This window comes from Brassica napus, chromosome C3 (genome assembly GCF_020379485.1).
Source record: "Brassica napus cultivar Da-Ae chromosome C3, Da-Ae, whole genome shotgun sequence".
NCBI classification, from domain to species: Eukaryota; Viridiplantae; Streptophyta; class Magnoliopsida; order Brassicales; family Brassicaceae; genus Brassica; species Brassica napus.
This window is the reverse complement of record NC_063446.1, coordinates 65,987,139-65,999,836: the sequence shown is the minus strand read 5'-3', so window position 1 is coordinate 65,999,836 and position 12,698 is coordinate 65,987,139. Positions and strand designations below refer to the sequence as shown.

The following is a 12,698-nucleotide window of genomic DNA, read 5'->3' as shown; positions in this document are numbered from 1 at the left end:
AAAAAAGTTCAATTCATTTATTTCTTGATTTTCATTTTATCATCTTTTCTATTATTTAAATTTGTTTATTTTCTATTTGAGTCGGTTCCAAAGAAGAAGAGACGTTTGGTCGGTTTGGGTCGGCGAGCCCGGTCGGTTCCTCCTTCTGCACCATAGACATATGTTGATCCAGAAGTGCTGGACCAGTTGAAGGACAAAGATGACCGCATAGCTGCGTTGGAGCAAAAGATGGCGGATCAAGAGGCGGGATGGGAGGCAACGAGGAGGCAGAACGAGCAAATGATGGAGATGATGAGGATGATGTACCCGAACGAGCAGTTCCCCTAGTTTCTTTTTTTTTTTTTTTCAAAAACTCTGAATGTTTTATTTTGGTACGTACAACTTTGAATATTATCTAATATGTTTTATACTTCAATTTTAATTTTATATTTTTGAATTTCAATTAAAAAAAATAATTTTTTTAATTTTTAAAAAAAAATTATTTTGGAAATATTCAAAGGAAGTGTATCCCTCGGGATATTCCGAGGAAGTCGGGATATTCCGACGGATACACTTCCTCGGAATATTCCGATGGTAATGGTTTCTCGGAATATTCCGACGGCCGTAGTTCCTCGGAATATCCCGACGGATACACTTCCTCGGAATATCCTGACGGATACACTTCCTCAGAATATGCCGACGGCAAAAGTTTCTCGGAATATTCCGACGGCCAAAGTTCGTCGGAATATTCCGATACCTCTTTTCTCTCGGAATTTTTCCGAGGACCGTTCCATCGGAAATATCCGAGGAGATACCGACGAAAAGTCCTAGGAAATGTTTTTTCGGAATGTCCTCGGAATTTTTTATTCTCGGTATTCCCTCGGAATTTTCCGAGAAAATTCCGAGGAAATTTTACTTTCCGACGACCATTCTCGTCGGTATGTCCTCGGGATACCGTTATTCCGAGGACAAACCGACGATATTTGTCGTCGGAATGCCAATGTTTTTTCGTAGTGATGGCCATAAGATACTCATGTTCGTCCTCGATGATACTTATTTTTGTTTTCAAATTCTAAAAAATCAGTGGATCTGATTAACCTAGGTTGGTAATATACTGTTTAAAATACGATAAAAATGTAAATTAACTTAAACCAAATTGTCTGTAACTGACAGTGTGCTTGACTGCTTAAAGTCGAACTAATGTTGTGAACCTTTTGTAAGCGGATCTAAAATCTAATCCAAACTTTATTTTACCTTTATACCCTCCACAACATTTCGAAATTACAATCTAAAGCCATTGTCTTAAATTGTCCAACTTCGCTCCCAACCTCTTTCTCTGATTCATCATCATCATATATATACATAAACATGCATACACAAATGATATATACACAGACCTATATATATATATGCTCTACATAAAGCCTTTATAATTGCTTTGAAGCTTACGCAGTCTCACATTAAAGCAACAACCTTTCTCTCTCTCTGATTCTCTTGTCTGAGAAATCTCAGTTTCAGAGCTTCAGGTTCTTTATTCTTCGTCGTCTTCTTCTTCTTCAAATCTGCATGCTCGATCTAGACGATGAATGTGCGTCGGAGTTTGTGATCGGAGATTAAAAGCTTTAAACCTTTCGGAGTGATCGAGAGAGAGAGAGAAAAACAATGCGGGTGAAGGAGCTGCATCCTCTCTGCTGCATCACTCTGGAGAGTCCACATGGGATTGATGATAATAACAGGCCACCGGTGGAGCCGGTGACGAATTTGACTAGGTCGAGGAGTCTACCGGCGACGTCGTTATCCGGTGGATCGGACCGGAGGAAAGTGACATCGGTTGGATCGGAGTCGGTGGCTGGGATCTTACACAAGTGGACCAACTTCGGCAAAGGATGGAGATCTAGATGGTTCCTCCTCCGCAACGGAATCTTGTCTTACTCCAAGATCCGGCGACCGGAGAATCTGAATCTTCTCTCTCCTTCGGAAGATGTGAGGCTCATCGGAGATGTCTCCGCCGGTCGTCTCTCGAGGATGGATAGTTGCAGTGGTCGCCGGAAACAGCAGAACACCGTCGGCATTGTTCATCTCAAGGTTCTTGATTTGATTCTTGATTTTCAAAAGGTTTTGGTGATTTATTATTTTATTTGTTGTGCACTGTGATTTATTATTTCATTTATGTTCTTTATTAGGTTCAATAAAGTGTTTGTTTATATCAATATCAGACTGTGATTTCTGGGGAAAGGAGAGGCCTTTTCATCACTCATAGTTAAAGGAAATAACCAGAGGTTAATAGAATTGTTCATTGTGTTCTTCGATGAAATGAGAAACCCTAATTTGTGATTTTTCTTCTTCTTACAATCGTCCTATGATCTTTCATCAGTACATCTTCATCTTGACTGGTGTCTTTATTATATGTCTTTTACCTTTTTAATACTTCTGATTTTGCTTCTGCATTACTGTTAATCTCTTTGGTCTTAATTTTTGCTAGCTTTTAACATGCTGTTAATCTCAAGTGGGTCACATCAGCAGGTGCTTGTTTGGTTTTCAAAAATTTAAACACTTTTGTTGGTTGCTACAATCTGGTATTGTATCTTTAGGGTTTTGTTCAGTGGTCACATTGTTTTTTTTCTTCCTTTCAAATCCGTTTCTTATTAGTGTTTGTATGTGTTTTGTTCAGTGGTCACATTGTAACTTCTTTTCCCTATTGGTTTCAAAATTAACCCATTTGCCATCCGTCAATACAGTTTTGGATTCTCATTAGTTATTTTGCCTTTTTTTTTTCTTTTGGGGAAAAAGCCAAAGATCATATATGTCAATTGTATTCACTAGAACTATGGACTTTTTATCATTTGCATAACTAAAACAAGTCTATTGAATTTTGGACACTTTTCACAATTTGTTCTTTGGTTTCTTTGCCTTGCATGTGGTTTGATTTGATTTGTTTTGTTGGCAACGATACTGCCATCTTTTACTTTAAAATTGTCCTTGACTAAGAAGGCTTAACTATAGATCATTTCAGTGCGATGGGCTTATATGTATTATTCTGCTATTTGTTCAATTTTAGATATTTTCCCCTTTAGATTTAATTTTAGACACTAGATCTCGATCCGCGCAACTGCACAGATTTTTGTTTTCATTTATTTTTCTATAAATAGTGCGTTTTCAATTCTAAATTAGTACTCCTTCGGTTCCATATTGTAAGTAGTTTTAGTTAAAAACACTAATATTAAAAAATTGTTGCTTTTGTAAAAAATATTATTTAACTAATAAACTCAATCTATTATAAAAAAGCTAGCATTATTTGATTGGTTACACAATATCCAATAAAGAGAAAATATGCATTGAAATATAAAAACTACTTATATTGTAAAACAAACATTTTTTGCTAAAACTAATTACAATATAAAACAGAGGGAGTATATATTATAATATATATGTGTTTTTCAATTTTTAAAATATAATAAGTGTACGGTATATTTTTTCATTGAATAGATTGTTTCAAATTTTCACGTGTATTTGTATATTCTGCTATATATATTTTTGGATTATTGTATCATTATTAAAATCGTAACTATATATATAAAGATTAGTAAAATATTGTTTTATTGTCATATTCAAAGATATTGTAACATTTCACAAATTTAGAAAGTTTTTAAAAAATTAAACTTTTCGCTTTATAAATTTATATTATCGAGTAAATAATTAAACATTTAGTTTTTGTCTAATTTTTAAAATAAACTATATAGTTTAAAATTTTTTTTCATTGGTTTAAGGTGGTAGTAAAGATTAATCATTGTTAGATAATATAATTTTTGTTAGTTTAAAAAAAACTTTATTATTTTAAAAGTTAACATCGACAAATATTTAAATAATTAACATATGGATGTATAGTATTACAACAAAAACAAATTAAATTATATCTATTTAATTTATACTATCTATAAATCCAATGGATCATCTATTGTTTAAATCTAATTATTGATAGTCTAATAAAAATTTCTGATATGCCTAAAATTTAAATGATAATATTAGAGATTAAATGTACTATGTCTATTAAATTTATTTTTTAAAAAATTTTAGATGAATCAAGATCGAAACTTCGGTTTTAATCTTTATAATATACGAAGATGTTTGGTTTAAACTCAGTCGGTTGGAGATAATGGAGGGTGGGGTCTTGCCAATTATAATAATACCTGTTTTGACATGCTTGTTGCTTGACAATGTGAAAGATGGCCTGTTTTCAACATTATTTACAAACATATGTTTTTTTTTCTTTTTTCTTTTTTCTTTTTTCTTTTTTGCTTAATCAAAATACTCCAAACTCCAAAGCTAGGATTTTTATTTTCTTTTGTTTTTGTTTATAATAAACTTTTGTCTTTCTCAACCTGTATAGATCTAACGTGCCTAAAGTAATATCTTCATGGGCCCAGCTTGATTTGTTCCTAGTTCCAAATCTGCAACTTCAAACTTTTTTCTAAGTTCAGCATATTCTTTTGAATCTGTAGGGTTCCTTACCTGCTTTAGATAGGAAAAAATGATTTCCTCTTTGTTTTAAATTTGTGGTCTCAACCATTTTTAATTATGTTTACTTGATGTTGTAATTAGATGTCTATCTTTCTATGTTTATCTCCAGCAGATTTCTTCTTTCAGAGAAAGCAAGTCTGAAGATAGAAAGTTCTATATATTCACAGCTACTAAGACTCTTCATCTGAGGACTGATTCTATAAGTGATAGAGCAGCTTGGTTACAAGCTTTAGCATCTACAAAATGCATTTTCCCTCTCCGGTCACTTAATGGTGATTTCTCCTTCACCTCACCAAAGGATTTGTCCATAACAACCGAGAGACTAAAGAAACGGTTGCACGAAGAGGGAATAAACGATAATCTTGTAAAAGAGTGCGAGCAGATCATGCTCTCAGAGTTTTCTGAAATGCATGAACAAATCAAACTTCTACATGAAGAACGGACCAATTTGTTTGATGCATTGAGACAGCTAGAGGTAAACTTAGTTTGTTGTCTCTGTCATCCTTTTTCTTGTGTCATGTGTGTTTATTTGATCTCATAGTGCTTCCTAGTTGTCTTTATCCATGTCTTGAATATGTTATGTGGTGTGAAATGTATCGTGTTGGCAAGTGAATGATGAGTGTTTTCTTTTGTACAGACAGCTAATCTTGAAGCTGAAACATCAGGGAACGATGACAATGGCTACCAATTAACTAAGCATGGATTTTCAAGCCTAGGACGTGGAAAATATAGTGGTACATAGTCTAATGCTTGATCCTTCTTCCTTCTCTGCTCCACTTTTGCTTTGCTTTGCTTTGAGTTCTAGTTATGCAAGCATATGAAGTAAATGCCTTCACTTCATGTTGTTTAAGGCATAGGCTTCCTTTGTATGTTTGCTTGACATTATTTGGTTTCTAGAATGCAGCACAACTGCTTCATCTGATGATAAACAAGAGTTTGAGTATGTGTCCGAGGAAGATGAGCCTTCCTTCCATGACACAAAGGGGTACTTTAATGAACCTAATGTTGGTTCTGGATCCAATGGATACACTGATATAAAGAGAAGAACAAAACTTCCTAATCCAGCTGAAAAAGAGAAAGGTGTCAGTCTTTGGTCTATGATCAAAGACAACGTTGGAAAAGATCTCACCCGAGTTTGCCTCCCTGTGTATTTCAATGAACCAACATCATCCCTTCAAAAGTGCTTTGAAGACTTAGAGTACTCTTATCTTCTGGACCGAGCATATGAACATGGAAAATCTGTAAGTACTAATATTGCTACACTACATACTCTTATATCTTAAACTGACTTTTTGCCTGTTGGATTATTAGGGGAACGGTCTCTTAAGAGCCTTAAACGTTGCGGCTTTTGCTGTCTCTGGATATGCTTCCACTGAAGGCCGTCACTGTAAGCCATTCAACCCTTTGCTTGGAGAAACCTATGAAGCTGACTTTCCTGAAAAGGGGATACGTTTCTTCTCTGAAAAGGTATTTATTTCAACTCATTGTGATGAACATAAATGTCAGATTCTTTCTCAAGACAATGGGGGTATGATTCTTTTGTAATAGGTCAGCCACCACCCAACAGTTATCGCCTGCCACTGTGAAGGTAAAGGGTGGAAGTTCTGGGGTGACACTAACCTCAAGTCAAAGTTTTGGGGGAGATCTATTCAAGTTGAACCTGTAGGAGTTTTGACTCTGGAGTTTGATGATGGAGAAGTATTTCAATGGAGCAAGGTATATATAAAGCTATAAACCCTCAAAGTCATTTTTGTGGATTTTGGTTTTGCTATGAAGTAACTTTATACTTATCTTCGTTCTTAGGTAACATCAACTATATACAATATCATACTAGGTAAACTCTACTGTGATCATCATGGTGTGATGCAAATCCGTGGGAACCGCCAATATTCTTGTACTCTCAAGTTTAAGGAGCAATCCATACTTGAGAGGAATCCTCATCAGGTGAGTCACAGCGATATGCTCTGTATATGTAATACTTGAAATAAACACATGGTCATATATACATTGTATAGGTAAATGGTTATGTAGAAGACGTGTCTGCCAAGAAAGCTGCAACGGTGTTTGGTAAATGGGATGATAGCCTTTACTATGTTGCTGGTGAAGGAGTCAGCAAGACGAAAGTCAGTGATCCCGCATCAAATGCCTCGTTACTATGGAGAAGGACCAAACCACCGCCTAATGTAACTAGATACAACTTAACCTCATTTGCCATTACCATGAACGAGCTAACACCTGGTTTGGAGGTATGTTGAAATGAACTAATCTTGTATATGGACTCATATTTAATCTTGTATATGGACTCATGTTTGGTCTAGACATGGTATATCTAATCTTGATAATGTATTTAGGAGATGCTTCCTCCCACGGACTCTAGGCTCAGGCCAGATCAACGGCATCTAGAGAATGGTGAATATGAGAAGGCAAACTTAGAGAAACAACGGTTAGAAAGAAGACAAAGAATGGTACGTCACCTTAAATTGCACTGGTCAATGAACTAATAGTGAAGTCATGTTTTAAGATCTCTAGGTTCTTTTTTTTCTTGGCAGTCACGGCAACTTCAGGAAAGCGGGTGGAGACCGAGATGGTTCGATAAACAAGTAGAAAGTGAAACCTTCAAGTACACAGGAGTTTACTGGGAAGCACGAGGACACAGGACTTGGGATGATTGTCCCGACATCTTCGGTGAGTTCACAGAAGAGCAGCTAGCTGATTCTGCTTAAAATAACCCGTTCTAAGTTTCATTTCCAGGTAATATACCCACCCTACAAGATCTTGTAACCAGCTAGCACAATCTGTCCCTTGTATTCTTTTAGTAGAGAATCCGAAACAGGAACATAATCTTCTTGATTAATTATTTCGTTTCTTGCATTGAAGTCTTCTTAAGAGAAGATTTACATCAGGACGACACTGGAGTTGTTTTACATAAAAGAAACGTCTCTCGACATGGAAACATACTTTTGGTAGAGTGTCTCTGTAAAGTCTTTTCTCCTCCTCTTCTTTATCTCTGTATCTTTCGTTCTGTACCTCTCTCGTTAAATAGTTACGATTAATGTAGGTTGGTTATAACATTTGGGACAAGTTCATTGTGATCCATATGTATTTTAATTAAAAATATGTGAGGAATAAAAATAAATCCAGGCAAACACTCTTTCCCTCAAATCGTGTACCACTTAGAGCATGACTTATTTAATGTTGTAGTTTAAAATAATTTTATACGAGGAGGTGGTGATGTACTTTGAAGCCATGGTTTTTTTTTTGGGTGCAATTCCTTGAAACCATGTTGCTATAAGCTTCTTTTTTTTCCTGGCTCTTGTGTGTGTGTTGGGACTTGGGAGAGGAGCATTGAGTAGTTAGTTTGGGAGGTGAGGGTTCGTATCTATACCCTTTTTTTTGGTAGGTTTAGTTGCTTACTCTAGCCTGTAGGATGTGCTTAGGATTTAATTTAAGAATTCTCTAACGTCAAATTTTAAAGGTCAACTGAATCATTATACATGTGTAGTTAATGAACAAAAATCGAGTTAACTGCAATAATTAATCGCTGGAAGTTTGAGAGAGTTTGAGACTTCTTCGTCAACAACTTTGCTATGAAGAAGATAACTTAATAACACGTATATGAATTCCCGACAAATTTTTTTTGGGGTAAAATGTTAAGATAATTCCCGACAAATTGGTTCCCAGATTTAAATAAAAACAAAATAAACCACACAAGTAAAGTAAACACGCTTACTTTATTTAAGTACGGGTACTCACAAACACAAGTAAAGTAAGGAAGACGAGAGAGTGAATCAAACCACACAAACAAGGACATACATTAAAAAAGATATTCTTTTTACAGAATCTCTTGCTTTTCCAGTTAGGTCTTCACAGGAGTGGGGAAACTGTCTTCATTCACAAGCATTACAAACATCAAGAAGCAGCTACCTAAGAAAGCAGGGATTCCAGGTGTTTGTAGGAAAACGTGAGGGCCAAGGTTGAATAGCATTAGAAAAAGGAAGATCGCATACGTAACGTTGAGGAAGATAACAACCCCTTTAACATGCACAAACGTAACCATAACACCCCAGTAGAATGCCAGCACCATGCAGAGGAGAGCGAAAAACAGTGACCGCAATGCCCAAGTAAAGGCCATAGGAACCAACGATTGGTCGCCTAACTGCCCCCATATTAAAATAGCTATGGTTACAATGGAGCTTTGCATTGCCATGATGTTAAATATCATAAAATAGGCGAGCTTAGGTTTATTTTCTAGAGCTGCCATGCCCAGTTTTTCACCAGAGCCGTTAAAGCCCCCTGGTATAGTAAAACCTGCAGTAAACGTTACGGTTGCCACAAGAGCTGCAACCACTAGGAGAGTGCCGACGTAGTTGTTGGTTTTTTCGCCCTCTAGTGGCTCTGATGGTTTGGTTACCTTTATCCACCATGATTTTCTTGATATGGGTGCATAAAAGTATAGTAAAACCATCAGTGTCACCCTCTGTAATCCAAACAAGAGCAATGCCTATAAGTGGTCAACAAGATACGTGAAAAATTGAAAGCTATATAGTTAATGTGGGTTCAAATGGTTTGAGCCTCACCCGAAAAGCGGGATTTCCGGCCCATAACCTCTAGATTTTTGAAAAAGAACGCGGGAAATCAGAGATACCTCCATGAAAATGTAGTTGCGTTTCATATTTTTCTCGGCGATATCCAGAGCTGTGAGACCATCATTGTTCTGTACGTATAGCCATTTTATCTTAGTCATTAGTAAAAGGACAAATAGCGTACGAGGGCGCCAGTGTATGGTAGCTTCGTGCAGAGGTGAGTTCCCATCCTTATCTTGCGTCTCCACAAGAGTATTGATCCAACCAGTTAACCAGAGATAACTAAAAAGAAAAAGTGCACCTATCCCACTCTTTGTTGCAATGTGAACAATGTTTTGACCTTGTTTGTTTAGCAGGTGTTTTGAATCTGGATAACGTTTTAGAAGCAAGAAAACAACTCTCATGTGACGTTTCTCTACAGCAATGTGGATCGGGAAGGATCCATCACCATTACATACATAAACACCCTTTGTCCATCGGTCTAGCAAGATGCTTACTCCTTCATAGTATCCCATGGACGCTGCAAGCCAAAGACATGTCCTTCCTTCTTCATCTTGCATATTAACAAGACTTGGATATTCTTTTAGCAAAAATTTAAGGGTATCTGCTCAAACAAGTCGGAACATATGAATTACTAGCGCATATAAAAACAAAATGCAACTGCTAATGTGTTGAAAGGCCAAAAGAAAACCTAGACTCTTAGCCCTCAAAGCCGCGTGTAGAAGATATTTTCTTCCTTCCAAGTGTGAATCTATGTCAAGAATATATCTCCCTCCAAGTTCTTCTTCGAGTGAATCTATATCAGCATATCTCCGTCCAAATGCATCTCCCTTTCTAGTTTCTAACATCGCTTTCACGAGGGGTAGGTCTTCTGTTTCAACCGCCAAATACAAGGGAGATATTCCATCTTTATTTGCAAGAAACGAAGCCTGTTGGTTTGCACTTACAAGATAATTAGCTGAGCTCATATGGCGCCCTTTTAAGGCTAAATGCAGAGGAGTATCTCCATCTTTATTCTTCACGACATATAGGTTTAGTCTCTCCCTGCCGTCTTCATCAGACAGCCCAGCTGAGATATATCCCACTGTCGCAACAAGAGCTTCAACAACAGTCGAATGACCAGCATGAGCCGCCACGTGAAGCGGAAGCTGGTTCCTCGAGTCTAGCTTCAGAAGAAGACACGGGCATTCAGAGGCTATGATCTTCACTAGTTCAAGATGATTGCATGCAGCAGCGAGGTGAAGAACAGAACCTACTTGATCGCTTTTGAGACATGCCATTGGCTTACCGCTTCTTTTTAACTCTTCAAGAGAGTTTTTATTCCCTGCGCAAACTGCAGTAAAGATCTCCGGATCTATCTGCATAGATTCACCAGGGAGGTTGAAAACATCTGAAATCTCAAGGTTGGTAAGGTAATCTGGCACGGGTTCGGTTTCTGCTTCTCCGGTTTGAAGGAGACCTAATGAACGTAGCCCGCGCTTTATCAGGTTCATGGAGAAGTAACTCCGTTTCCATTGACCATGAGAGACAACCACTGACCTCTGAGCCTCCACCCTATCTAGAACTGCTTCTTCAGAACTGCCCATCTCAAACCTAAGAAGAAAAACAAAATATATCTAGTGAAACATAGTTACTAGTAATGTTAAAAAAAACATAGTTACGAGTAGAAGCTGTTCAAGAACGTTGAGACCCGTTCTACATATGGCAGGTTACCCTATAATATTTTGCGAGTAAACGTAGTAAATTAATCGACAACCTATTAAAATATTTCGGAATCAAACTGAACCTGTGTAGTCTAAATGTTGGTTTTTAAATTATAAACGCAATATACAAATCATTTCTCCGCCTGGGACATGAACATTTAATATGAAAAAAATACACTTCCACCTAAATAAAAAAAAAATGGAAAAAACCAAGAAACCTTTAATAATTCTTGGCCTGGACAAGAAAATTCCTCCCTTGATCGATCCAGCATGAAATCTTCATTATTTATAAAGTAAAAAAAGCAGAAATGTGAAAAATGTGTCCCGTGGAAAATGTGTCCCTCATCTAACTAAGAAAACCGTTTATTTAAGTACATTTTCATATATATTATATATATATATATATATAGATTTTTATAATAATTATTTTTTGTTATTAATAAGATATTTTTATTTTATTTATAGAAAATATAGTTTTATAATTAAGGAAACGGTTAATCAAAAACAAATTTTTATTTTTTAAAAGAAACAAAATCTTTCGAAGGTTGAATTCTTGTTATATAAGTAAAATATCACATTTTATTTTAAGGTTGGAATTCTTTTAAATGATAATAGTTGGATAAAATATTCTACTAAATTGTCTCTTGTAATTAAATTTATGTTTTTGACTGTAGTTAACTTTTATTATAATTGAAAATCTTACATTAATAACCAATTTGTAAAATGAAAATTTCTCCCTTGACCGATCCAACATGAAATCTTCACTATGTATAAAGGAGGAAATGTGGAAAACATGTCCTCAAATGTGAAAAACGTGTCCCCTAACTGCTGAAGCGTGAAGAAAGGTATCTATTATCAGTGGGCTTTGAGTTAAAATATGGGTCGTATTCAATAGATTCTTTTTGATCACTCGCTTCACTGCACGCAATCAGCTTTGAGTTAATTTAGGCCTCAATGGACATTTTCTTGAAGAGTGTTTTGTTAATAATATAATTGAAATAAATGAAACAATACTCCCTTCTTTTATATTTTGGAGATTTTTTATTTCAATTTAATTGATGTTTACAAGTTTTTATGAAAAAATTAAATGTAATTTAGTGTTTATGACCACTTATAATTTGCAATATAAATTTTTACTGGTTGAACTATTTGTAGATTTGTTGTTTTAGGCAAAACGAGATCAATTGAATAAATGTTACTAATTTTTTTTTTAAATGTTACTAATTTTTTTTTTAAAATGTTACTAATTTTTTTTAATTGTCGTGAAAAAATCTTAAACATCATTTATTCTGAAAAACAAAGAAGTATGTGAATAAAATGAAATTAAAACAAATGGGAGAGTGTTTCAAAAAAAAAAAAAAACAAATGGGGGAGAAACGTCTCTTTATTGAAAGATTATTGGAAGTGTTTGATGAGTTTAAAAAAAAAAAAAGATATAGAGTTATTTTCAGCTCTTATGATCCAATATTTCGTTTAGGACACGACACACCAATTAAACCAAATATTTAGAAAGCAAACTTCTTACAATTTTATTTAGGTAAAGCTATAATTTTTCAGTAACATATATTTCCATATTTTTTAATTCTTTTAGTATAACTAGATTAAAATTTGCTGGATATTTGGCTAAAAATAGTAAAAAAAAAGCAGAAATGTGAAAAATGTGTCCCGTGGAAAATGTGTCCCTCATCTAACTAAGAAAACCGTTTATTTAAGTACATTTTCATATATTATATATATATATATATAGATTTTTAAAATAATTGTTTTTTGTTATTAATAAGATATAATATTTTTATTTTTAGAAAATATAGTTTTATAATTAAGGAAACGGTTAATCAAAAACAAATTTTTATTTTTTAAAAGAAATAAAAAATTTCGAAGGTTGAATTCTTGTTATATAAGTAAAATATCACAT

The 12,698-nt window shown here is 35.0% G+C and overlaps 2 protein-coding genes across 6 annotated transcripts; one reads left to right on the top strand and one right to left on the bottom strand.

Moving 5' to 3' along the window:
- Positions 1–1,311: 1,311 nt before the first annotated feature.
- Positions 1,312–7,643, top strand: LOC106452264 (oxysterol-binding protein-related protein 2A). 4 transcript variants are annotated; one of them, XM_048751439.1, is made up of 11 exons: positions 1,312–2,094; positions 4,607–4,972; positions 5,135–5,231; positions 5,395–5,738; positions 5,809–5,964; positions 6,046–6,213; positions 6,301–6,441; positions 6,513–6,743; positions 6,849–6,962; positions 7,047–7,248; positions 7,375–7,643. In XM_048751439.1, exons 1-10 carry the CDS (start codon positions 1,642–1,644, stop codon positions 7,218–7,220), a joined length of 2,244 nt encoding a protein of 747 aa, XP_048607396.1. In that variant the 5' UTR covers positions 1,312–1,641; the 3' UTR covers positions 7,221–7,248; positions 7,375–7,643. The 4 variants fall into 4 exon arrangements, with proteins under 4 accessions (XP_048607396.1, XP_013749794.2, XP_048607394.1 ...); XM_048751437.1 differs by having other exon boundaries at positions 1,318–2,064; positions 4,610–4,972; XM_013894340.3 differs by having other exon boundaries at positions 1,317–2,064; positions 4,610–4,972; positions 7,047–7,643.
- Positions 7,644–8,153: 510 nt separating this feature from the next.
- On the bottom strand, positions 8,154–11,130 carry LOC106452262 (protein ACCELERATED CELL DEATH 6-like). Of its 2 annotated transcripts, none has more exons than XM_013894334.3 (4): positions 11,002–11,130; positions 9,772–10,673; positions 9,143–9,684; positions 8,154–8,998 (listed from the first exon to the last, which is right to left on the bottom strand). In XM_013894334.3, the coding sequence occupies exons 2-4, from the start codon at positions 10,664–10,666 to the stop codon at positions 8,354–8,356; spliced, it is 2,082 nt and encodes a 693-aa protein (XP_013749788.1). In that variant the 5' UTR covers positions 10,667–10,673; positions 11,002–11,130; the 3' UTR covers positions 8,154–8,353. The 2 variants fall into 2 exon arrangements, with proteins under 2 accessions (XP_013749788.1, XP_013749789.1); XM_013894335.3 differs by having other exon boundaries at positions 8,154–8,974.
- Positions 11,131–12,698: the final 1,568 nt, after the last annotated feature.